The following is a 27,849-nucleotide window of genomic DNA, read 5'->3' as shown; positions in this document are numbered from 1 at the left end:
TTCTGAAGAACTTGATTTAACAAAATCATCTGAAAATAGTAATCTGCACAACGTTTATTCAATATAAGAGCCAGCATCTCTAATAATTGACTAGATACGAAGCCTAGATCACATGCAAACCTTGACAATGTAGTCAGAATCGAGCTTTGTCCACTCCTTCTGGATGGAAGCTTCTAGAGACTGGACACTCCTTTAAGGAGTTGCACAGACCCTTTCCTCCAGACACGCCTAGATCGAGTAGTCCAAGGGGTTCGCGCCTGGAGAGAATGACGGCCACATGTTGAGGTCCCAAAAGTTGTCTCTCAGGAAGACCTGGGTCTTAGCGGCACGATGCCACAGAGCTCCGTCTTGAGATGAAACAAATTTGTCCGGAATTATTTATGGCCTAAAGTGTACTTTCTTCTCCAGAAAGTTTCTCTAAGCATCTGCATTGAGCAGTTACTTCTTTTCCACAAAGATGGGAGGAGAGACTATGCCTGTGCTGGCCACAATGCCCAAGACTGGATTTTTTGTTCTGAGGACATGTCTCACTGAAGCTGAGACATTGTTTGCATGTTCAGTTTTGATGTAGGCACTGTTTTGCTTATTCACAATGGCACCAATGGTGATTTTTTTTTTCATCAGAAAAGAGCAAAACTTTGTCGTCGGAATTTTTGTGGGCTTGAGAAAATGTAGAATTTTCTTTTCTCTTTTTAAAGATAACATGTCTTGGTCCCCCCCGGCATGATTTTGTACCAATCTTATTCCGGATTGAAAATAATAAAATGAGTACCACTAGATAAGATCAACCCTGTATTTAAATGAAACAATGTCATAATTAAATTTTTAGGTTACTGGGAGTTTCACATAAGTGTTGAGCTCCGAGCTATCCCGTAAAAACGGTATTTCGAGAGAAAAACTTCTGTTAATACATAACTCAAATTGTATCTCATCTGTCAAATGAAACAAATCTGTTTGAGCTGCCATTTTTATAAATGCTGCGTATTTTATTTTGGTGACTATTAATTACACTGAAAATTTATGATATTATATAATAACATGAACAGTATATGTAGTGCATGAAGTAAAGTCTTTTAATCATTGCGACAGGTTTTGCAAGAACTTTTACACCAATATTGGACTTTAGCATCTGTCAAGCAATAATTGTTTTTTTGATAATAAATGCATCTTTCTAAATCCATTACGTCACTGCACGTACCTAGAAAAGTAGTTCAAAGTTAATTCAACGAAAATATAACTATAAACAATTTATTATTTCACCACAAAGACCACATGTTTTTTTGCAGTTGCTTTTGACATCAGATTTCCAACAATTACCACATTCATGCTCCCTCTTGCACTTTGATTGACTCCATTTGTCTCCACAATGACCTCCTCCGCCACCATCTATTAAAGAAAAAATGAGTTAATGCTCAATTTGTATTGAAAAATTATGAATTTCAATACCATTGCAGTAATTACAGGTCTTTCTACAATAGATCTTTGTATAACTCGCTGAACATTTCCCAATGCTTTTATATCTATCACATTGTTGTTGAGAAAGTATATCTTCACAACTTTGTTCTTTAATTAATTAATAGGGTTATTAAACATACAAAATTATAAGTCTAATTGGGAAAATAATACTTACGGCATGATCCACAAGTAAGCTGACAATATATTCTCATATATTGTCCACTGCATCCGTGATTGCTCTTATAATGTTGACAATAACTTGAAGCAAAGTGATCCTTACAACCTCGTTTACACTTTTGACAAGTATATGCACATTCTACCATTGTTTTGGGATTGTTACAATCATGTTTCCTTGAGGAACACTCCTTGGCTTCATCTTTACATTCTGTAAATAAAGATTATTTGATTTTCTGGACACTTTTTAATAATGTATTTTCAATTTTCTTACCACATATTTGGCACGTTTTTTTGCATTGACTTTTCCAATCTGGGTCCGGACAATGATCCATGTAACGATTACAATCATTTCTGTTATCGACGCATCCTACGAATGAATGATTAAAGTTAATTTATATCAAAAGTTTAAAAAGGATTTCTTACCACAAACACCACACGTCTTTGGACAATTATTATAGATACCTTCCTTCGGGCATTGGTTTACGTCACAATTCTTGATATAATCCTTGCATACAGTTTGTGGACCTATTGGTGTCGGTCTAGGTGGTGATGTAATGGGTCTAACTACATCTACGGATAAAGCAAAAACACTAAATTTATTCAAACAAAAATTTGATATCCTGCTCCTTTCTTACCCTTGCAACAATCACATGTTTTTCTACAATAGATCCTTACATAACTGTATGAACACCTTCCCAGTCCTTTAAATCTAGTACATACTGTTTGAGATAGTATGTCTTCACATCTTTGTTCTGTAATTAATTTTTTAAATAGATAACCATACAATATGTATATAATATGTAAAGGGTAGGGCATCAAAACGTCGACTGTTAATTAATGTTTAAGTGTTCTCGGAGACAGGTTTTTAAGTTGGCCAAGATGAAAAAAATGGAGAAGACTTCTCAAGTATGTCAAGAAGTGGATCCCATAATTTAAAGAGGGATATGAAGTTCTTGTTAAGTTTGGAGAATAATTTAGCATAACAAGGGTTAAGTTTATTTCACAAATATACCACACCACCTCATAAAAGAGGGAATGAAAGACAAGAGGGTCGAGAGGTGCAAGAAAATCCTCACATGGATTGAAGCAATGGGTCAATTATCAATTTCACAACCCGCGGCTAGACCTCTAGCTTGCAGAAGCACAAGAAGAGGTCCAAGGGGTTTACCTCACCAAATATGCTACCCAAACAACGGTCATTGGCGTTGTCGCCTCTGATGGAAAGAAGATACCTCCGTTCTTTTCAAGGTTGGGCAGAAAATCGGTCAAGAGGCCTACTATTAATGCTGTATAAAACAATCTTTAAACGGTTGAAGACCAATTAGCCGGAGGATAACTACGTGTAAACTAAGGACAGCAATTCCACTCACATGTCCGTCAAATGCCAAAAGTTCTGCGCATATAATATGGCTCAATTCTGGTTCAAAGAGATATGGCCGCCTTTCTCACCAGATTTTAACCCGCTTGACTTTTTTTACATTGGCACTTTAGAGAGGGAAACCAACAGGACATCACCTTCAAATATGGACACACTTAAGTCCTCCATAGTGACTGGATGGACAACTTATCAGAGGAATTTGTCATCAACTCCTGCATGGCCTTCAGACGACGAGTAAAGGCTGCATTTAATAATGAAGGTGGCTATATAGATTGAAAAAAAGTTTTGTAAAAACCTCGTCTACTTGTTTTGTTAACATTATTTTTTTGCCTATCATTAAAAATATAAAATCATTGATGTATTTCTAAATCAATCTTTCCAGTCTACGTTTTCCGACCCTACCCCATAAATGACATTTACAAAATTTCGTACAAATTACGATTGGTACTTGCCATAAACCTGATTTAATAATAGCATTCGTCATATTAATTATCAATTATTAATTGATCTAATCATTTCATTTTGATCTACGGAAATTATTTAAATATCATATGCATTTTAAGGTATAAAACAATGGAATATGGGATTATCTCATGTATCACAGAATGTTCTTCAATTGGTCATTTTTATTTTTAGAGGTAAAGTTATATATTGAACATCAATTGAAATTTGAATCTATTCAAACTACAAGAATTGTAAATTATTCACTTAAAATGTTTTATCTCATTTTTTGGTAGTAACTTGTACAATTTACAAAAAAAAGTTACAACTAATACTCAATATAAACAACAAAAGTACTCACGGCATGATCCACAAGTAAGCTGACAATATATTCTCATATATTGTCCACTGCATCCGTGATTGCTCTTATAATATTGACAATAACTTGAAGCAAAGTGATCTTTGCAACCTCGTTTACACTTTTGACAAGTATATGCACATTCTGCCATTGTTTTGGGATTGTTACAATCATGTTTTCTTGAGGAACACGCTTTGGATTCATCTATACATTCTGTAAATAAAGATTTATTTCATTTATATTCCTTCAAACTTTTTCAATTTTCTTACGGCATATTTGACACGTTTTTTTGCATTGACTATTCCAATTTGGGTCCGGACAATGATCCATGTAACGATTACAATCATTTCTGTTATCGACGCATCCTACGAATGAATGATTAAAGTTAATTTATATCAAAAGTTTAAAAAGGATTTCTTACCACAAACACCGCACGTCTTTGGACAATTATTATAGATACCTTCCTTCGGGCATTGGTTTACGTCACAATTCTTGATATAATCCTTGCATACAGTTTGTGGACCTATTGGTGTCGGTCTAGGTGGTGATGTAATGGGTCTAACTACATCTACGGATAAAGCAAAAACACTAAATTTACTCAAACAAAAATTTGATATCCTGCTCCTTTCTTACCCTTGCAACAATCACATGTCTTTCTACAATAGATCCTTACATAACTGTATGAACACCTTCCCAGTCCTTTAAATCTAGTACATACTGTTTGAGATAGTATGTCTTCACATCTTTGTTCTGTAATTAATTTTTTAAATAGACAAATTTACAATAAGTATAAATATAACATGTACAAGATTTCGTACAAATTACAATTGGTACGTCCCATAAACCATCTTTAATAATAGCATAGGATTTTGACATTTCATTCATCCTGGCAAATTTTTAAAAAAAGGTGTTCAAGAAAGTGTATAGGAGTTTCCTGCTATCAGAGAAGAGCAAGCAGGTAGCCAAGATGTTTAAGTGATTTAAGTCTTCTATTACCCTGTTTAAAAAAATTAAGTTTTTTCTCTAGGAGCGGCTCTCTATGGAGCCCAATTCAAGGAATTTATCAAGGGTAAAAACTGCTTGGGGAAGCTTAAGCATGCCCAATTGGAGCTCCCTGTGGTGAATAAGGAATTGAGACGACTTGAAGAGGGATATGTGTATGGTATGCTTGATAAGATCCACTGATTTTCGAGGTTATGTTTGAAGCTAGTACTCTCAGCCATGAAATTTATAGAGGAACTAAGTAAGAGCTTAAAATCCTCACCTTATAAAGATATTTGTAAAAGGAGATCAAGATCCATATTTGTCATTTCCATCAATGTTCTAGGAGGCTGGAGACCCTTTTTAAAGATTAGAAGATTGGAAACCTGCTTTTGAGACAGAGGAATTCCATAAAGAGGTCACTTTCTAGGGAAGCTTCAGCATAGGATAAGGAGCTGAAATTTTTGTTATCTGCCGAGTCCGTCAAAGCAGTAGTGGAAGCAGCGGGGGACGATAAGGTGTTTTCAAGTATACGGAAGGGGTTTAAGCCAATCCCTAAAAGGATGCTCTATGGTACTTTGTCACCACCAAAAAGGACAGAAGATTATAATGATTAGCCCGATTTTAGAGCTTAAGATAGTAACGTCGGGCCGTTAAAACAAATCCTTCTAAGATAAGTATGTGTATTTTAAATTCTTCTACTTTTCGAGAGTAAGCTCATGTTTTGAAGTGTTCGATTTAATTTCAATTTTTATGAAATAGTTAGGATACCAAAGGGTGCAGCTGGTTGTACCAACTTTTTATGATAATGGGAGTGTGGTATCAGAAAACTCCTTTATTTTGAACATAATAAGTGAAGGTTATAGGTTACAGTTTTTATGAGGGATACCTTTTTGGGGGAAACCCACGACAAGGGGAAGAAGCTCAAAAGGTATTTGAAAATGAGATAGATGAGATGTTAAACTCGGGGGCTATTTCAGAAGTCAACTTAAACTTGGAACAGATACAAGTAGTGTCTGGGGTGTTTGGTATTAGGAAAAAAAAAATAAGAAAGTTGGAGTAAGATTACAAATTTTAAGTTTGTGAATAAACTTTTAATAAATACAAGTTTAAAATGGAATCTGTCCATTCATGAAAACCTTGGTTCAAAGGGGATTTTTATTTATGTTTGATAGATCTTTCTAACAAAAATAATTAATTTCATATTAATGAAAAAGATAGACGTTACTTAAGTTTATGCTGGAAGGGCAAGATGTCTCAATTCATAGTGCTATGTTTTGACCTCTTATATGCCCCATGTGTTTACACTAAGACCCGTTATAACCTTTTTAATTGGTATATCCAAGTATATTTTGCAGCATATATTTGGATAATATCATATTACAAAGGGCTTCAAAAAGTTTAGCTCTTAGTGATGCCTGTTTATATGCGTGTATTTTTAGTCTTTTTGGATTCTCTATTAATTTTAAAATGAGCTCGTTGCAGACATCTTTGACCATCAGGTACTTGGGCCTGTTATTGAATACAAGCCTACTTCAGATTTTACTCCCACGTGACAAACAGGAGAACTGAAGCATATTTGCCATTTTGGACGATATAAGCAAAATCATACTTTATGATATAAGATATTCTTAGCAAATAAAATCTCTCTGAAGGATGCTCAAATGTTTTTAGGTGTACTGGAGAATATTAGAGGAGTGGTAATACTGGTGTGTGTATATCATAAATATATACAGTCCCTGTTAAACTTGAGAGATCAAAACTATCCGAGTAAGGATTCAATCGTCGTTTTTGCTAGTGCAGAAGAGCAATTATGGTAATAGTCGACCTTTTTTGCGAGAAATGTCAACAGTAATTTATTACGGCCGTTCCACTCTATGATGGATGTGTCCCTTAATCCAGAGAACTGGGGAATAGGAGAGAGATAACACTATGGGATTTGGAGAAATTGCGTTCACCCGAAATAAATCTAAGAACCCTGATAGCAATGAGACTATGAAATCTCATTTAAAAGAAAAGGGAATAGACGACGATACAATAAAAATCATACTTTCTGAAAAAGCATACTCATCTTGTTTATGAATTTTCCTTGAATTTAGAGGTAAAGAAATTTAGACCCTTTCAATGCCACCTCAGAGATGCTTTTGAATTATTTGGACTTCTTAATAAAAGATAAAAATTGTCAATCAGTGGGGTAGCGAGTTATAATCGGTCATTATTAAACACCAAGGATGACAGGAATGTTCAGAGTTTCGTGAGGTGACTATTTAATCTGAAACCATCACTACCAAGGTACAGAGAGACTTGGGATGTACGACTCTTACTAGAATACTGTAGGAATATATGGATCCCTCTGAATCCGTCAAAGGGCAATTTAGTTAAGAAGACGTATACTTTAATAGCTTTGTCTTCTTCTATATGTAGAGTTAGGATAATTCAATTTGTTGATGCTATAGAAGTACTGTATTGCTAAAGAAAAAATTTTATGTTTATCAAAATTTTATATCCGTGTTTTTTCAGAATTCTTGTAATATTATCAAAAAGAAAATATTTTATTACTGTTTAAGTAAACATGATTCTGTTTAATTCAATTTTGGGTTAGATTAAACAACTTTGTAGAAAACAATTGTGCATATACAAAGCAAAGTGAAATGGAAGAAATTAAGTAAGGTTACCTATATTAATTTTCTATTTCACGAGTGAGGTAGATATACAATTGGATTTAAACCCTCCCTCCATCCCTTAATCCAACTTTATGAGATCAGGTTAAAAGGAGAAGGAAACAGATATCCTGGGATATGGGGGGGCAAAGGGTGTATGTTTTAGTTATGTTTTTAAATTTGTAAAATATACACCCTGAGACGTAACAATTGTATATCTAGCTTGCTCGTTAAATTACCATATGCATGTTAACAAGGTATAAAACAGTGGAATCTGGGAATATCTCATGTACCACAGAATGTTCTTCAATTGGTAATTGTCATTTTGAAAAGTAAAGTTATATATTGAACATCTATTGAAATTTAAATCTATTCTAACTAAAAAAAATTTTAAATTATTAGTTTAAAAAGTTTCATCTCATTCTTTGGTAGTTCTTCGTACAATTTACAAAAATAAGTTACAACTAGTACTCAATATAAACAACAAAAGTACTCACGGCATGATCCACAAGTAAGCTGACAATATATTCTCATATATTGTCCACTGCATCCGTGATAGCTTTTAAAATATTGACAATAACTTGAAGCAAAGTGATCCTTACAACCTCGTTTACACTTTTGACAAGTATATGCACATTCTGCCATTGTTTTGGGATTGTTACAATCATGTTTTCTTGAGGAACACGCTTTGGATTCATCTATACATTCTGTAAATAAAGATTTATTTCATTTATATTCCTTCAAACTTTTTCAATTTTCTTACGGCATATTTGACACGTTTTTTTGCATTGACTATTCCAATTTGGGTCCGGACAATGATCCATGTAACGATTACAATCATTTCTGTTATCGACGCATCCTACGAATGAATGATTAAAGTTAATTTATATCAAAAGTTTAAAAAGGATTTCTTACCACAAACACCGCACGTCTTTGGACAATTATTATAGATACCTTCCTTCGGGCATTGGTTTACGTCACAATTCTTGATATAATCCTTGCATACAGTTTGTGGACCTATTGGTGTTGGTGGTCTAGGTGTATCTGTCACGACTGGTGATTCCGTTGTTTGAGTAGTATCTATCATCATTTTTAAGAAATTAATCATCATAAAAGGATACCTTTTTTTTTACCTCTACAGAGATTACACGTCTTCCTACACATGATTCCAACATATTTGTCCCCGCACTTTTTATATTTTTTGAATTTATCACAATCATTTTTTGAAAGAATATCAACACATTCTAGACCTTTTGATAAATGGAAACAGTCATTATCAATGTAATTATCATCTTATGACTACTTACAACAGAATCCACAACTAGCTGAGCAATATGTATTCATGTAACTACTTTCACAACCATATTTTCTTTTAATTTCCTCACATATTTCACCCTCAAGATTATCCTTGCAATGACGTTCTTATTTTAAGGATAATAATAATATAAAATATTATTGATTTGATTGTGGAAAATGAATTTTAAATCAATCTTACTGCATTTTCCACAAGTTTCCGCACACTGAGAAAATATTCGTGCCCTATTGCATTGATGGAACAATTGATTACAGTCTCTTCGATCATCCTGACAAACTGTGAATTTTGTAAGGGATTTTTTTTTAATTGAATGATTTGAAATTAAAATAATTTGTTCAATTTTATTTACTTACTGCATATTTGACACGTCCTCATGCATTGTATTCTTATATCGGGATTTGTACAATGATTAATCATTTGATCACAATCAGATCTTTCGTCTTTACATCCTAGATTCAAAATAAATAATTTGTTTAGTGATACAATCTTTTCATTAAATGTTAAATATGAAATTTGATTCCTTGCGGTTTTATAAGTTTGTCCAATGAAGGGTCTATAATTTTAATGGTAGCTTATTTTAACAGTGAGATATGAACAAACAAAAAGTTTGTGGAGTCATACAAAATATAGAGTATAAATCCGAAAACACCCGCCCCCCCCCCCTACTGTCAAGTATGGCTGTGGAAACATTATTTTTATGGAGTCTTTCTCTGCTAAAGTAAATGACGACCACTTTGAAGAAAAGAGGAAGAGGGCCATGTACCCTGAAAATCTAGGGCAAGTACCTCCTTCCCTGGGCACTGAAAATGGGTCCAGGACAGAAAAACTGAAAATAGTTCATGTAAAGGATCTTTCAGCACGACAATTCATCAAAACCTACGGCCAAATAATTAAAGGAGTTGCTCAAGAAATATTACATAGAGGACAAGGTGTGATCTAGGCCAGTCTCCGGACCTCAATCTCATATTTATCAGTGAGGAAACTTAAACATTGGTAAGGGATCAACTACTTATTTCCTCCATTATTAATTTAAAAATCGACGTCAAGAATGGATGGTTTATCAAAATTGAAGGCCCTTGGAAAGGCTATACCTGGCTAACGGTTATTATTTACCCATTGGAATACACAACAGAGGCTGGAGAATAAAGTTCTTTAGATTATCATGGAAAAATATTTAGTCAAAGTAGGGAAATAAATCTACACAAGAACCGGAACATAAATAGCCGACAGGATAGGCTATGAATGTTCCCAGGATTGAGTCTATTGGGATTTGCAATCAATGACTGGAATGCAAATGCCGACTTGAAGATAAGTAATCAAAAAGGCACAAAAAACATGACATTAAAGTGGGCATCAAAGGACCAGAAAGGAGCTATCTTAGACTTTGTGCTGTGCTAAGGGATCATACATTTATGACGTATAAAAAATAGGACTATTTTTTCACTCCACCCCCCCTGAAAAAATTTCAAATTTTTATACTGTGTTTATTTATTCCTTTTGATCATTATTCGAAATGGAATCTGATTGGTAGGGATAACTAATTGATTATAACGTATAAAAATATATCGTAAATCCTTCATATTTTGAAAATAATATTTTGAAGGATATATTTTCTAAAAAAAAAAGAAGGTCATTTACTTTGAATTTTCCTACTATTGATGTATGTAGTATACATTTGAAAATAAAATATATTCACTCACTTACTTCATATTGTTAAGGTTTTATTGATCTGTGTATACTCACCACAAGTCTGGCATGTTCTTGCACAATAATATGCGTTATTAGGGCATTGAGTTTTATCCTTGCAGTATGAGTCTGAAGCTGTATCTTTACATTCATACAAAGGTTTTCCTGTAGTAGTGGTAGTAGTTGTTGTTGTCGTGGTTTCTATGAAACACAATAATAAGGACAACTAATAAATTATAATACTACTAATGGATAATACCTTTACATTCACCACAAGTATTTTTACATACTTTACGAAAATAGTCTTGATGACATACATTTCCACTACATACATATCCAGGAAGAAAATCTTCACACACTTCATCTAACCAAAGAAATGAATAATTTCAGATTATACACATTACAAATATACCTAGATGTATTATAGAGTAAAAATACTTACGACAGTTCTTGCAAGACTTTGCACACTTATTCTTTACATAAGAATTTTGACAGTTAAATTTCCTTATAAGAAAACCACACCAATTTGGATCAATATCATCAAAGCAACTTTTTTCTAAAAATATTTCAAGGAAGTAAAGGTAAGAGGTAATGATGGTCTATAAAAGAAGGAAAATAGTCTTACTGCAAATGTTACATGTAACAGGACACTTTATCTTAACAGATAGTTCATGGCATTGATCGTATTTGCTTCTGCAAGACGAGTCTTCATCCTCACAATCTAGTTTTTAAATTATAATATAGATTCCCAATAATGAATCATTGATTTGGTTCAACTTACGGCAAACCTGGCATGTTTGAGGACATTCTTGGCGGAATGATGATCTATCACATTGCCTTATATTCTCTTTACAATCCACTCTTGTGTCATAACAATCTACATATGTATTATCATTTAATATAATGAATAAAAAGTTGAATATAATGATCATACTGCAAACCCCACAAGTCTTTTGACATTGTTTAAGGACTTCAATATCTCCACAATCTTTTTTTGTGCAGAAATATTTGTCCCTTTTATCCTCACAAACTTGTTCAGGATCATTGCAAGCATTACACGTTTCTCTACAGACACTTCTTATATAGGGATTATAACAACCTTTCTCGCAACTCGTTTTAAATACATTACAATCACTACTTTTGATGTAATCCGTACAATGAGGCTCTATGAATGGAATATAACCAATATGTTAGAAATTAGTAACGAAATAGAATTTATACTTACTGCAGCCGCAAGATAATCCGCAAAAGTCTCTTACATACTGATTATTGCAATCATATCGAAGAATTAATTCCCTGCAAGTTTCTCTATCATATACATCCATGCAGCGTTTTTCTAAATTGCAATGTGTCAATGTGAAATTCATTACAATATATCTATAGTATTATCAACTTACTGCAAACTCCACATGTCTTTGGACATTTTATTCTAATATCAAAATCAGAACAACGATCAGAAACCATTGAGCAATAAGAATCCTCAATATCATTACAAACTGTAATCAAATAAATTTAAAAAACGATTTATACGATATTTCAATATTATTTACGGCAAACTTGGCAGGTCTGTGGACATTTTTCTCGAAATTTTTCCAAATAACACTGAACAGAATTAAATTGGCAATTTGAATCTTTATCTTCACATCCTGTTTTGATTCAAAAGTGGAAGGGGTTAGATCTCTTATTTATTAATTAAACTTGTATAATTAGGTTTGAGTTTTCTTACCACAAAATCCACATGTTTTGGGACAATTTGTGTATACTTTTGGATCACCGCAATCACTTTTCCTACAGTATACATCCCAGGTTTGTTTATCAACACACTCAATGACTGGTTTTGGAGTAGTTGTCGTTGTCGTTGTCGTCGTTGTCGTCGTTGTTGTCGTCGTTGTTGTCGTTGTAGTGGTTGGCTTCTCACAATTCTCACAATATTTGCGACAAAACGTTTTTCCGATATTTTGATGGCATTGACCTTTCCTTCGTACATTTTCACAAGCTTGATTTACCCAAAGATCCTTACATTTTGGAGCTGAAGTTTTTAAATGTAAGAAGTAAAAATATCAAGTAATAAAAATTGGCAAAAAAGTGTTACTTACTACAAGAGCCACAGGTATACGCACAGTGACTTAACATATATTTATTTCCAGAACATCTATATTTAAATTGAGAGCAAAATGTATCAGGTAAGAGATCAACACAGTCAACTTCTGAAAATTGAGAAAAAAGGCAAATTTAGTTATAGGTTTAAAATTACAATAGTTTTATTCATCTAATACCACAGAATCCACATGTTTTTTGACATTTTTCTATAGTTTCTTGTTTATAACAAGATATTTGAGAACTTCTACAAAATACAGGTGATTTATCACGACATTCTACAGATATAGAAGGATGAATATTAATGTGAAATGTATTAGTTAGTTATATTTACCGCATGTTTTGCAGGTGAATTGACATTCTTCTCGGAAATTCTGATCGGCACATTTCTCTGGGTTGCCGCGGCAGTTTGGACCACGATCTTTACAATCTAAATGGAATAGATGAAATTTATCAAAGAAGTATAAAATAACTATATTATGAATTTGTATATATATTTAGCACATAGTCTACAAAGATCAAAATATTAATGAAAAGACGACTACAAAATACTCACCACAAAGTTTGCATGTTTTTGGGCATGTTTTTTGTCCAGGTTCATCAACACATACATAAGGAGAGCAATGTGAATGTGGATTGTCTTCACAAATGTCTACGAAAAAAAAAAAAATACTATGAAGTTATTTTGAGATGCAAACTCATGAACAAATAACATACCACATTCTTTACAAGTCTTGGCGCAATATTTTTTAACGTATTGATCTTTATTACATTTATGTTCCTGTTGGCGACATATGTTTTCATCAAGGATGTCTCTACATACTGGTTCTATAAAAATTATTTAACAATTTTTATAGGTAATTTTAATTGTAAAAGATAAGACATACTGCAAGTTTTACAAGTGACTGGACAGACATCTCTTACATATTCATTAGTATTACATAAGTCTTCTTTTTCAAAATTTTGACAGACATGTTCTTCCAGAGAATCTACACAAACAAAATCTGGAAAGAGGAAAAACAAATAGTAATTATTCTTGGTTTGTATACCTATAATTTTCAATATTTACCACATAATTTGCAAGTTTTTCGACATTTTCTTTTTTCTTCTTCATCGAAACAGTCTGTAGAATGACAAGTGTTCTTTTGATCTTTGCAAACTAAAACACATTATATTTTTTTTTAAATTTAGAATAAAGTTGAGTGGATCCGGATCTAATAACTATTTACCGCAAATGTGACATGTTTTGGGGCACCTATAACGGAAAGATTCTTCGGCACACTTCTCAGCATAGGAGGAACAGTGAAGATCCAAATCAATGCATTCTATATATAATATAAATCATAGGCATGCACGTAGAGTTAAACAAATTAAAACTCAACTTACCACAGTTGTGGCAAGTTTTTGAACATTCTTCATGTATCTTTGGGTCATGGCACATACTAACAGAGCAATCAATTCTTTTGTTTTCACATGTTGGCGCTATAATTAATAAAGTTATAATCTCTTTATACTTATACTAGACAGTCCCGTTTTTGAGTTAATATATTTACCCCTCTGCTCAAAAAGCTTTTCTACTGGAGACAATAGAAAAAACTGATTTTGAGAAAGGGCTATTTTAAGTAAATACTATATTTTTTAGTATTCAGTTTATCAGTTATAATATTGCCAACACTGTTTTGAATCATTTAAGAGGATGAAAGATGTACCCAATGATTAGTAATTTCCCTGTTTCATCAAACATATTCCTCCTTGATGTTCAACAATTTGAACTTAAATTAACATTAATGTTTCTGTTTGTAATAATTACTGTACTTTTTGGTACATGTTCCTTACTAATTTGATATGACGTTTTAAAAAAAATCAATATGATTTGAGTATCAATATTCTTTAAAATGATCAATCTTTATAGTCAAAAACTTATAACCCATATTTATGAATGGCCTTTTTTATAAAGATATAATAAAAAGTGAACAAAATTTATGAAATATATAATTAAAACTTACGGCAATTTCCGCAGGATTTACGACAATACATTTTTGCATACTCATCGTTGCATTCCTTGTTTTTCTTAATTTGTGCACAGGAAATGATTGGAAGAATATCTTTACACTTAGGTTCTAAATAATATATATTATAATGTAGAGATTGGATAATTATTTGTTCGTAAAATAGTAAATTACTAACCACATGTTTCACATGTAAAAGAACAGAATTTCTCCATGTAAGGATTGCTGTGGCATCCATAACTATTCTTGTATTCTTCACATTTACGAGATGATATGAGATCAGCGCACTGTATTTCTGCATAAATATAACAAATATATATATAAGTATGTACATATGTGGTCCCTCAACATAAAAACAATCTTGAATAAACATCAAGTTAATGAGAAATTCCCAATGAGCTTTTTTTACTACATATGTACAATATTTCATGCTTGAGTCAATAATAGATTTTATACTTAAATTAGAGGGCTCCCTTTAAATATTTAGGAATAATTAGAACTATACTTGAATATTATTCCCTTAATATGGTCTTTCGAATAAAATCAATAAATTTATCATTCTTTTATTTTTACCAGCAATTTTGTATCCATTAATAGTGTCATTTGCTAGGCTTTTCAAAAGGTAAATAGTAATAATAATTTGTTGATAGCAGTGATTGACAATAACTAATTGAAGAATACATTCAGGTATCAAAAAGTTGTAATTTGTCTTGATTTGCCACATTTACTTATTTAATTCTAACTAACCGCATCTTCCACACGTTTTTCTGCATTTAAGTAGTATATCTTGTTCCCCACATCGATGATACCATGAACTACACTTGGGATCATAGTCTTTACATTCTGTAATTGAATAAATGCAAAATAATGGTATAATTAATAAGCTTGTTCAATAAAAAAAAACATACAGAACGATAAAAATAATCGTTATAGAGAAAAACTATAAGATTTATTTTAGATGAATATTCATTCATCTAAAAATAATTTATGATTATAAATTGCTCTATTTTAATTTATGTTGACTAATTCTTTAAAAGAATAAAATAGGGAAGTTTACAACTTCAAACTTTATATTTTGGAAAAATGACCTATAACATTTCGAAAAAAAAAATAACGAAAAAAAATTGCACACCAAAAAACAAAAACTCTTACCACAAACTTTACAGGTTGATGGACATTTATTCCTAAAGTGTTCGTTAGTACATCTCTGTCCATTGTTGACACATTCAGATATTATTTCTTTACAGTCTATTAAAAATTAAAATATTAATTGAAAGTTAGATAAATAATTATAATTATATTTAATCATAAAGAAAGACACACCGCAGAGTCCGCAGGTTTTAGGACAATTTCTTTGTACTTCTTTTGTTGGGCATTTATCTTTGATGCATCTACTATTTGACCAAATGTCAAAGCATTTATCTACTCAAAACAATAAACCGCTATCAGTAATGTACCTATTATTCAAATGCTATATAAGACAACATACTGCAACTATCACAAGTCTGGCGGCAAACATTTTGTATATAATAATTGGTGCTGCATTGGTCTATAAATTCTTGGCAGAAACGTTTGTCCATGTAATCAGTACATTCCGATTCTATTTAAAATATAAAAAACAAATTAAACTATTAACCATCTGATACTTCCATTGGGTTATTAATCCACCCCATATATCCATGTAATATCTTGTCTGCATATATTTTTGACTCCACCTTCTATGTAAAGCCTTAATTTATCATTTACCATGTACGACGTTGACATCTGAACTCTCAAAACTTTTAACGAGATATATTTCCGTACCCATGTAAAAAAAATATATTCTTGGCCCAGTTGTAATACTATATTGTCTCAAATCTTCAATATAGTCCCCTATGGCGTGCAAGATGGGATCAAGGCGTCTCCTGAAGTCCTATGTATTTTTTTAACATATCAGTCAAGTGTGTTCAGGGTATAGGTCTACACGCGACCAAAGGCGTATTCAAAGTGAATACGGGGCCATATTTCTTTTGGCCAGAAATTTATATTATTGCTCAATCATCTTTGAGCGCCTTCTTGTTAAAGGGCAATATAATCATCAAACAAATGAAATTTCTACACAGTTTTATCAAGAGTTCAACATGTCTAACTATATTTATTTCCGTCTCATAAAAACTCAACTGAACATACCAATTATCTTATAACCTAGTTTTAAGATCTCAGCCTCGCACACGGTATTTATGTTTTTTGTTGTTTCCAAGTTATTAACGCAAATGGAGATGGAAGAGAATTAGGAAAGGTCCTGTTCTGTATAAAACTTATCATATTTTATGATATTTTAATCAAATTTAGAAAACTTCTTTATTCTAATGTCTACATAATTTAATATTATTTCCTCCAAGTACTATTTTAAATTATGAATTTGTGGGTATCAAATAAAAATTGTAAAAAAGTATTCAATTTGTTGATTAATACTTAAAGTATTTGTATAATATAGGCCAAGTACTGGGAGATAAGAAAGTTTTATATTGCTAAAATACCCTTTTTATTGTAGGGGTGGATCAATACCCCAGGTACATTTTTAAGTTTGATTTTGTAGAGAAGTAACAAAAAGTGAGATTAAACTAATTAATTGACCACATACCGCAATTTCCACAAGTAAAAGGGCACACATTAACAACATAATCTTGGGAACACATATTATCTCTTTTATACTGTCTACAAATATTCTCAGGCATGATATCCGCACATGTTTTTGCTAAAAGGTAAAATGTTTGATTTCAGGAATTTAATCATTTAATTGAAATACAAATGTCATAATTCTTACAACAAAGTCCACATGTTCTTATGCACTTGGAAATTAAGCTTGGGTCAGAACAACTCCCACGATTACAAGTATTGATATCGTCTTTGCAAACTAAAAATGAATTCAAATTTATGTAAGTTACGAATAAGTGAGGTTTAATGTTTACAATATCTTATTAGCACGTCTTATTTAATCTTTCTACCTCAAAATGGGAGACAGCGAATCGTACAATTTAATACTTACTACCGTTTCATAACGGTAGTAAATAACTTTGAAAGCAAAGCCAATTATAGCATCTCAAATTTTTTGAGATATTTGGAAAATTAGCAAGTAGATGGAAGATTTTAAGCGAATTTTTCGATGTCTAAGAAGATAAAAGATGGATATTTACGCTACGACTCATGTAACAGATGTTTCTGAAATTACATAATCTTACTTTTCATGATTCATGATAGAAACAAAAAAGAAAGAAATAGTATTTTACATAATAATCTCTATGACATTCCATCTAATTTCAAGATCCTACAAATGGAAAATATTCAAATAATTCGAAAAGGTTGGGTCTCAATCAAATGATATATCAAAAGTTATTTCTTTATTATTAAAAGGTTGCAATCACTAAATTTCTAATTTTCCTTATCGATGTCTCCAATTTTGCAATAGAAAATAAAGTATGACAAGCAGAAAAAACTGGCAAACATACTCTATGCAAATTGTATTTATTAATAGTTGAGCTACTTACTACAATCTCTACATGTCTGAGCACATTGCTTACGGAAGTGTCTATTTACACATTCTTTTTTCAATTGGGTACAATTTTTTAAGATATCAAAACATCCTATAATTATAAGATTGTCGAGAATAGATTATTCAAAAATAAAAAAGAGTCTCTTATTAAAAATAAACAATTATGTGAGGATAAAAATACATCTTACCACAATTTTTGCATGTTGCTTTGCATATCTCAAACTTGTTTTTTATGGGACATTCATCTTCTGCACAATATACACCTTTATTATCCTCACAAACGGGATCTAATGCATAAAAATAATTAATTAAAACATGACCTCCAAAACTTTAGATACGATGTTGGGCAGAGCCATAAATATTTTTCTTGTAGGGGATGTTGTTGAGTTAATTTTTGATGGAGAGTTTTTTGAACACATATTTTTAAATGGGCTTATAAAAATAAAAAAAAGGACTCATTTTTTGATAAGGAATTTTTCCAGAAATCTAGAGTTCCGTGGTTGAGTCAACTAAAAATCATACGAGTTATAAGCACTTATCGCAATATTTTGATCTGCAGAGATCCTAAAATATTGGTCATCTCCAAATATGGCCTCTTATTTTTAATAAACCTAAATAAAAATCCATTTATAGTAAGAATTAAATATAATTTCACCTTCAGGACCACATGTTTTGCGGCAATATTGCTTCACATAATAGTTGTCTCTGCAAAATCCTTTTTCTTTCAAATACAAGCATGTAGTAGGCTTCAAATAATCTTTCTCTTCGATTTCTAAAAATTATTTGTCATAATGAAATATTTCAATACAATGATCGATCCTATCTGTCTTACCGCAAGTGTTACAAGTTACTGAGCAAAAAGCTTGAACAAATTTTGTGCGACAATATTGTTCGAAACTTTGGCAAAGTTTTTTGGATAGTTTGTCAGTGCATAAAGGAACTATAAATAAAAGATTAGGTCATTATGCAGAAATCTATCTATGGGACAAAATATTTAAAAAAGACAAATACCACAATGATAGCAGGTTTTTTGACAAAATTTTCTTCTATTTGGATCTCTGCAATCCGTAGGCCTGCAATAGTCTGCGTCATCTTTACAAGCTACAAAAGTAAAATGATTATATTTAGTTTATTTTTAGCTTTGATACGTTCAAAAGAATGATTTAAACAAAAAAATATATAATTCAAATAGACTTTGTTTTTAGAAAAGTATAAACCAAAACTTATGTGTTAAAATTATGGGATAATTTATCAAATTTAAACAACTTACGGCATATTTTGCAAGTATTAGTGCATTCATCTCTGAATTTTTTTTCGTGACATTGAGTCTCTCCTATGGAGCACCTAGGATTTCTGTCCATACACTCTGAAAAAAGTACAAAGATGAAGAAATCGAACACACATAGGGAGTGATATTTATTAACAAGTACATACCACAAACTTTACAAGTGGACGCACAGTCCTTTTGAACTGATTCTTGATAACAATCTGAAAATCTGCAACCACGCGGAGAGCGATCTTCACATATAATTCCTATATTTCAAAAGATAAGGATTAATCCTCCCCATTTAATTTGTTTATGCTTCAGCAAGGCCATTCCCAGGATTATATATTTTTTTTTTTTGAGGGGGTGGGGGGAGGGCTTGGTTTTTGTTTAATGAAAAAAAAATTTTAAATTTTAATTTTTTGATTTTCAGAAAAACTTAAATTTTTGGAAAAAAAATTCAAATATTCTATTTTTTTGCTCTACTGGATAATATGTCCGAATGAAGAAAAAAGTTTCTAGTAACAACAAGAAATTATCAATTTGGAGTGCGGTTTACAGCCCATCCAGCCCCCTCCTGTGGGCACTCCTATGTTCTGGCTTACCACAAAGATTACAAGTTTCTCGGCAATGTTGTTGGACATATTTATTATCATCACACTCATTTGTTTGCTTTAATCTTCTGCATGTATCTTTATCAAGATAGTCTGTACACTCCAGTTCTGGGAAGACAATTGAGAGAATTATACCTATTTTAAAGAGGATTAAAAACTCACTGCAAATTTCACATGTTAAAGGGCAGAATGTAGACATGTACTCATTTCCACATCCAGTAGCTTCTTTCATTTGCTCGCAATCTCGAGGTGACAGTAAGTCATAACATTTCCTCGCTAAGGATAAGAAATATTATTACATTATGTTTGATGTATCAACAACATAAAATCAATTTTGAACAAAAGTTAAGAAAATGAGAAAATTATTAGCCAAATATTTTAAAGACATATTTGAGTAAATTATAATGCCTTGTATTCTAATTTGTGGGATGATTTAAGATACCCAATAATTTTAACTATAGTTAAAAGTGTTTATTTGATATTGTTATTTTATCATGGCCCCAATATGGTCCCTTTCAAATAAGATGTTTCTATTTCTCATTCTTTAATTGTGACAATCCATTTTAACTATTTTAAGAGTCAAATTCCCCCAAAGGTATAATATAAATAGTTTTTGATGTAAATGAACGATAATTCGTCATATTTGAGAAAAATTATTCTAACTTGCATTTGTGTTGACAGAACATATGTATTCTTTCTCTTACTATACGTATCATAGAATGTACTTACCACAGTGACTACAAGTTTTTCCACAGACTCCTTTGACGATTGGGTTTTCACATTTAGATTGTAATTCACGGCATCTATCAGAGTAGTCATTACAGTCTATATAGAATTTTTATTTTTATTTTAAATATAATTATATTAACATTCTTTCATTAATCTTACCACAAGTTAAACATGTCTGAGGACATTGCTGTCTAAAACTATTCTGAAAACAGTTGATTCTCTTATCATAGCAATCCTTGTTTTCGTCAATGCACCCTATTTTTAAAAAGTAATGAAATGTGTAATTGTCCAACTTTTAAAAAGGGAAAACTCCTTACCACAGAGACGGCAAGTTTTTGGACAATTTTGGTTCATAAATGGTTCATTACATTTACGAGGATTACAGACAAACCCTTTTTTGTCTTCACACTTAGGTCCAAAATCTATAAAAGAAGAGGGGACAAAGTCATTTAACACTAGAAAGACAGAGATATCATTTTGACCCATTTTCACTTTTGATTTTTTTTTCTTTTTTTAATGTTCCTTTAATTGGATAGATGGAGTTGCACTGATTAAGTATAAGATAACATTATAGTATTACAATGACTCCATCTAACCTAGGAATTGTCTTTGAAATACATATACATTAAGGATATTTCCTTATCTTGGAATGACCGGGTTTCCCACCAACACACATTCGACTCAAGAAATTAATTTTTTTGAATACATTTGTCCTATGAGCTACATCCTACTATTTAATATTCTAAGTATAAACCACAAATTTGATTGTAATTTATGAAAACTTTTTGACTTTTATTTTTGAATGCTTTAAACTATATATTTCATGTTTTAAAATCAATATATTCATCAAAATTTATATATGCACAGTTCTACTAAAAAAACGGAGAGGTCAAAAAATTTAAAAAAATGACATGGCTTTGATTGTTTATTTAGGAAAAACATTCTAAGAATATTTAAATTCTTAGGAATTTACATAAACTTACAAAATGACAATACATAAAAGAATTTGCTTGACACTTTAATATCTATATTAATATAAAAAAATTTTACCTGTCTTTATTTCAGTCTGTATGAATATATGTAAACGAGTAACGGGGTCCACTGTATACGTATACGTCTGACGTATATTATAAATATATAGTAGACGAATTAATTAAATATTCCAGGGGTGTGCATATAACATCGAATATGTGTGCAGGATGCACTATACATAGTGCTCTCTGCTATATATCATATTTTTTACCTAAGAAATATTGTAGGGGTGTGCATGTTATGCAAGAGTAATTTTTCTGTTTGTTATTCGTATGTATATCATAATTCATGTGCATTTTCAGTATATGTTAAGATTTAAATTAAATATAAGCGCTACTATATATACCCCTAACGTTAGTTCTGGACTTTTGTGAGTGCACGTATTTTAATACTTGCTTGATTTGGTAGTAAAAAATGATGTCAAATTTATCAAAAAATGATCTCTCTGTCCTTGAAAGAGGCGTCCATCATGTGTTAAGACATGAAAAAAAATTCTACTTACAGCAAACCTCACAAGTTTTCTGGCAGTAGTTTTTAACAAAATCATTACGACACTTCCCTGAGCTCTTGAAAGCACGACATTTATATTCATCTAGATAATCTTTGCACTCATCTGTTCAATGAAATTTAAGATAAATTCAATAGAATCACAAATTTCATAAATGATTTTACCGCATTTGGCACAAGTTCGTCTACAGAATGATTCGACGTATTTGTTGTTGCAAAGACTATTTCCCTTATATTGCTCACATAATGAGGTTGATACTATATCCACACATTTAGGTTCTAAAAACATAATTGATTTTAAAAATATGTTAACTTGTTATTATAATTCCCTTACTACATAAAACGCATGTTTTTCGGCATTTATTTCGCCCAGAGGTACTTTGACAATCCTTCAACGTACATCCGATTTCATCATCTTTGCAAACTAAGACCAATTAAAAAACGTATATACATATAACCATTTCAATAGTCACAGATAACTAGTTATTACCACAAGTATCACAAGTAAAAGGACATTTCATTCTAAAATCTTCATCCAAACATTTCTCGGGATTTAAATGGCAATCATCATTGTAGTCAAGACATTCTGAATATTAAGAGAAAAAATCGTAGATATTGTTTATAATGAGCTTAATGGAATGTCTTACTACAGAGTTGACATGTTGCAGGACAATTTTTTTGAGTGGTTTCATAGTTACATTCATCATCACGGCATCTTGCATCTGGCTTATCTTTACATGATGGACCACATAAATCACATGTCTTTCTACATCTTTGTTGTACATAAGAACTATCTTGACAAGAATGCACCATGGATTTACATACACTTGCTCCAAAATAATCCGTACATTCCGGTTCTGTATAAATTAAATTGAAGCATTTTAAATATTATGCACGTTTGAATCATTCTTATTATTAGTGCTGGGGTTCGGTCAAGGAAAACCTTGACCAGTCTGGAAACCTTGTAACTTTAATAAGAACAAACTAATTCGGTCCAAGTTTCGTCAGTAGAGGTCTTTGATCTACATAAGAAATCGTTTTTGATCAGTTCAAAAAAGTAAAATGAACGAGGAAAAAAAAGAAAATTGATAGAAAAATTAGATGAACTTTAAATTATCAATTTCTTATATTGATATGTCATTTCATATTTCACATCGAAAGACGGTCGTCGGTTTCAAAGCGATAAATAGACTACAGTATTGGTCTAGAAAAAAAATCTTTCAAACCAAACCGGAGGAAAAAGTCGGTCACGTACCAAGTCTCAACATTAATAATGATATAACTTACTACAATTATCGCAGGTGAATGAGCAGTGATAACTTAAATAATCGTTATTTTTACAAGCAAATTTTCTTTTATAATTTTCACAAATATCAGTAGGAATGAGGTCATAACATTGATCAACTAGGGGTAAAAAGACGAACGTAAAATATTGGTATTTCAAATTTATTTTGATAATATCTTACTGCAATTACTGCACGTTTTCCCACATACTCCTTGAACACTGGGTTTGTCACAAAATCTCCTATATTTATAACAATCACTTGAACTATCGCTGCATCCTAAATAGGACAATGGTTAATTGTTTTAAATTGTTAATAAAATTGAAACAACTTACCGCAAGTTAAACATGTTCGCGGACACTTTTTTCTATATTCTTTATCATAACATTTCCTCTCTCCTTCTTCACAAAATTGAAGTTCGTCCACGCATCCTGTAAAAAAATATTATCAAATGAGTTTTAAGGAACGAAAGTAGCTTAGAGTAACTTACCACATTTTTTGCAAGTTTTAGGACACTCGAAAAAAACATCCTTTTGTGAGCAATGTTCTTGAAAGCAATTTTTAAAATTAGGATTATTTTCACAAACTGGACCAGAGACTGGAATGAAACCCAAGATAGTGAATAACTTTTTAGAGAAATGAAAATATATTAAATATGTACTTACAACAGAGTTCACAAGTTTTACTGCAGTAAAGTTTAACAAATTCATTTGTATGACATTTCCCATTTCTTTTCCATGTATTACATTCGTCTAACGAGAAGTAATCCTTACATTCTGGCTCTAAATATTAATAAAGTTTTGATTAGTAGGAAATATATATATATATATATATCAAAGACATCTAAAATTAATATTCTTACCACACTTTTTACAAGTTTTAGGGCAGTGGTCTTGAACGTAGTCATTGTCACACAGATTTCGATTTTTGAAATAATTACAAATTTGTGTACTTACGGCATCAATACATTTTTGTTCTACAATATTAAGGTTATCAGTTATCAAAAATAGAATTGTAAATCCTAGGATATTTACGGCAATCCTGACAAGTTTTTCTACAATTTCTCATGCCAATTGAATTTGAGCAGTCTGATGGTGTACAGCCTTTTACGTAATCCATGCATACTTTGATTGAGAAAAGAATAAAATATTAAATTCTCCATAAATCATCCAAATAACTACTTACCACAAAATTTACACGTTTTTGGGCATCGATTTCTAAATTCTGTTTGATCACAATTCTCTGGATGTTTTGCACATTGCATGTCAAAATCCTTGCATGCTAAAATCGAAAAAGAATCATTTAAAAAGGTTTTTATAAACATTCAAATATGAAACATAAGTGAAGGCGTAGGAAATAGGGAGGACAATTACTAAATTGCCCTCCCTCAAAAGCTAGGCATATTCAAGGGCATCTGCAGAATTTTATATATTATATAAATATGTTTGTTTTTTTAGTTGTTATTTTTTTTTTTAAATCCAAAAAATAGTTTTTTTTCTTAAAAAAATCAAAAATCCATAACTATTAAAAAAAAATCCAAAACCCATACCTGTTCAAAAAAATTTCAAAAATCCATAGCTACTTAAAAAAATTTCAAAAATTAAGTTTAAAATATTAAACTTATTTGAAAAAAATTATTTTGATAAAAATATAAAATTTTGGAAAAAAAATTCAATAAGTTACTGCAATTCACAAATGAAATTACATTTTTTCCCGCATGACATTTCCTTCAGAAAATGTTTATTAATAGTAAAAAGGAAAAATTCCAAAATTTGGGGCGAAGCTTTAACAGAATTAAAGAATATTTTTTTTATAAATAAAGAATATCTTATATAAAAAAATTGACAGAAATGGGAATTTTTTTTTTTAAAGATATTTTTTCATAAAAAATGTTTTTATTTTTTTTTTTTAAATCCTAGTCTCAAATTAATATTTCTAATTAGTTGTTGTAAATTGGAGATTGTCCTATTAAAAAAAAAAATCATCTCCTATGCCAACAAGAACAAACACTGCTTTCTTACCACATGTGTTACATGTTGCTGGACATCTAATTTGAGTTTCGTTTAAGTGACATTTATATAAATCACATTCTGCACCGTATACATTCTCACAAATGTAACCTATAAACAAACATTAATAGATTTTGTATTTATCAAGACATTTTCACTATGACATATCCTTTACCACAACGGTTACAAGATTTTTTACATCGTTGTTGAACATAAGGATCGGTTGTACACTTTGATTTCATGGAATCACAAACATCTTTTGTGAAATAATCCTTGCATTCGGGTTCTAAAGTGTTTTTAAAAAGTATACAACTATTATCAAAGACTAAGTACTTTTTATGGATAAATGAATCTTACCACAATATCCACAAGTGACTTTACAATAGCGATTTAAATATTCATTATTCTTGCACGAGTATTGTTTAATCAAGGATTGACACGTTTGGAGGGGTAATAGATCGACACAAATGTTCTCTGAATATAAGAATTAAACAGTAGAAAAAGTTAAATCTACAATAAATTCAAATATTACCGCATTTTTTGCACGTTTTCCCACAACAAGCCTTAATTTCCGGTTCATCACAGCGATTTTCAAAGTTGTAGCATTTATCGAAAAAATCATTGCACTCTTGTTGAGAGGGAAAGAAGAGGAAAACTCAAATGAGTAATTAAAATTTTTTTAAATAATCATAATACCACAAGTAAGGCAGGTTTTTGGGCATTGTTTCCTGAATTCTTCATTGGAACATTGTTGAACGTTATTTTTGCAATTATATCTTGAATCAACACATCCTAAGTGACAAATATGTATACAGTTTGATTGAGTTTGAATTAATTAAATTGATAAAGGATATACCACAACGTTGGCAAGTCTTTGGACAATTTCGAAATACATCTTGTATGGGACATGATTGAGCATTGCACCCCCTATAAGATTCTGTATCCTTACAAACAGGTCCTACATCTGTATATCCAGGTGAAATAATAAATTACTGTACTGTCTTAACCTAAAGTGGTGAAAGGTAACCTTACCGCATTTATCACAAGTTTTTCGACAAAAGTTAGCGACGTAAAGATTTGATTCACATAAATCAAGATCCCTGTACCCTTGGCAAATGACTCTATCCATTATATCCTCACAAACAGGAGCTATGGTGAAACATTATAGAAAAATATGAAAAACTGGTTTTACTGGTCTACGTATTCTCCAACTTACCACAATTATTGCAAGTTGCTTTACAACTAGTCATCAAATAATTACTCTCCGTGCATGAATATTTTATGGTCAAAGCAGCACAGATATTGTTCTCCAGTTTATCCACACACTTTTGAGCTGAAATTTACTCATATACTAGGTATTTCATATCAGTAGAGAAGTAAAAATCCGCACATTTTTAAATGTGCAAGGATACAACTGTATTATCTACTTTGCAATTTCTTTATATAAGAGGAAGAGTGAATAATTAACACGCAAAAATTGGCGCATTTCCCCTTCTCTACATACTCATCAGAAAAGTAATTCATGAACTTACTGCAGAGTTTACATGAACTTTGACAATTCTTTCTAACATTGCTGTTGTGACATTGACTTTTATGTGCAGAACATGTAGGATTTGAGTCCTCACATGCTGATAGTAAAAAAAAAAAAAAAAATTTTTTTAGACTGGATATAAACATTTTACTTACGTTGACAGTTTAAACATGTCTTCGGACAGTATCGATGAACATTGTTCTGAAAACATTTCTTCACATCGCAATCGAATCCTTCGGCATCTTCACATGAAGCTATATTCAGGTAAAGAAATAAAGAAATACATAAATTTATTCATATAAGAAGGTCGAAATGATATTTAATTTTTAAAACATGCTCAAATTCAAAAAAATATATATGTTAGGGATAAATTTCAGGAGGGAGGGGGGAATAAGATTCAATACGAGACTCATCCATCCTCTTCTTAAAACCCTTTACGAACTAACAATAAATTTTTAGAATCAACTGTTATTCAAGGGATATTTATTGATTTGTACAAATGTTTCTGATCTATTTATTCTCGTGTATATAATGAAAAAATTCCATCATAGTTATATTTACTTTTCTATATTTATTTGCGACGAAGGAATTTATGTTAAACAAACTTTAATATCATTGTTATGATAAATTCACATTACCACTTGACAAACTCAATTTGTATCTGAGTAATGTATCTTATGCCCTATAAGTATAAGTACCATATTTTCAATGAATAATTCGGAAAAGTATTGATCATACATATTATAGTAAAAATTCACCAAACCTATACGAACGTAATCCTCCAAAACTTC

The 27,849-nt window shown here is 31.3% G+C and overlaps 1 protein-coding gene across 1 annotated transcript; it reads right to left on the bottom strand.

Annotated features, from left to right (window-relative positions):
* Nucleotides 1-953: 953 nt before the first annotated feature.
* On the bottom strand, nt 954-27,515 carry LOC121113896 (uncharacterized). Its single transcript, XM_040707760.2, has 80 exons — nt 27,214-27,515; nt 27,060-27,155; nt 26,744-26,860; nt 26,560-26,676; nt 26,384-26,491; nt 26,224-26,319; nt 26,060-26,155; nt 25,885-26,001; nt 25,703-25,813; nt 25,540-25,638; nt 24,704-24,799; nt 24,553-24,642; nt 24,381-24,494; nt 24,184-24,300; nt 24,009-24,116; nt 23,854-23,949; nt 23,702-23,797; nt 23,523-23,639; nt 22,883-23,092; nt 22,726-22,821; nt 22,570-22,659; nt 22,401-22,514; nt 22,231-22,341; nt 21,014-21,118; nt 20,856-20,951; nt 20,697-20,792; nt 20,130-20,243; nt 19,959-20,075; nt 19,524-19,622; nt 19,360-19,455; nt 19,101-19,190; nt 18,922-19,029; nt 18,745-18,861; nt 18,278-18,376; nt 18,085-18,180; nt 17,364-17,453; nt 17,181-17,294; nt 16,047-16,157; nt 15,881-15,979; nt 15,710-15,805; nt 15,305-15,400; nt 14,736-14,852; nt 14,555-14,668; nt 13,935-14,030; nt 13,778-13,873; nt 13,618-13,707; nt 13,436-13,552; nt 13,266-13,376; nt 13,105-13,200; nt 12,883-12,978; nt 12,728-12,826; nt 12,548-12,658; nt 12,178-12,480; nt 12,002-12,097; nt 11,849-11,947; nt 11,677-11,787; nt 11,386-11,616; nt 11,233-11,328; nt 11,077-11,172; nt 10,894-11,007; nt 10,711-10,815; nt 10,509-10,652; nt 9,119-9,214; nt 8,946-9,041; nt 8,758-8,871; nt 8,584-8,700; nt 8,366-8,530; nt 8,214-8,309; nt 7,948-8,157; nt 4,443-4,559; nt 4,231-4,377; nt 4,079-4,174; nt 3,813-4,022; nt 2,268-2,384; nt 2,056-2,202; nt 1,904-1,999; nt 1,631-1,840; nt 1,447-1,563; nt 1,261-1,386; nt 954-1,198 (listed from the first exon to the last, which is right to left on the bottom strand). The coding sequence occupies exons 3-80, from the start codon at nt 26,775-26,777 to the stop codon at nt 1,074-1,076; spliced, it is 9,012 nt and encodes a 3,003-aa protein (XP_040563694.2). The 5' UTR covers nt 26,778-26,860; nt 27,060-27,155; nt 27,214-27,515; the 3' UTR covers nt 954-1,073.
* Nucleotides 27,516-27,849: the final 334 nt, after the last annotated feature.

This window comes from Lepeophtheirus salmonis, chromosome 2 (genome assembly GCF_016086655.4).
Source record: "Lepeophtheirus salmonis chromosome 2, UVic_Lsal_1.4, whole genome shotgun sequence".
NCBI classification, from domain to species: domain Eukaryota; kingdom Metazoa; phylum Arthropoda; class Copepoda; order Siphonostomatoida; family Caligidae; genus Lepeophtheirus; species Lepeophtheirus salmonis.
This window is presented reverse-complemented; position numbering and strand designations above follow the sequence as displayed.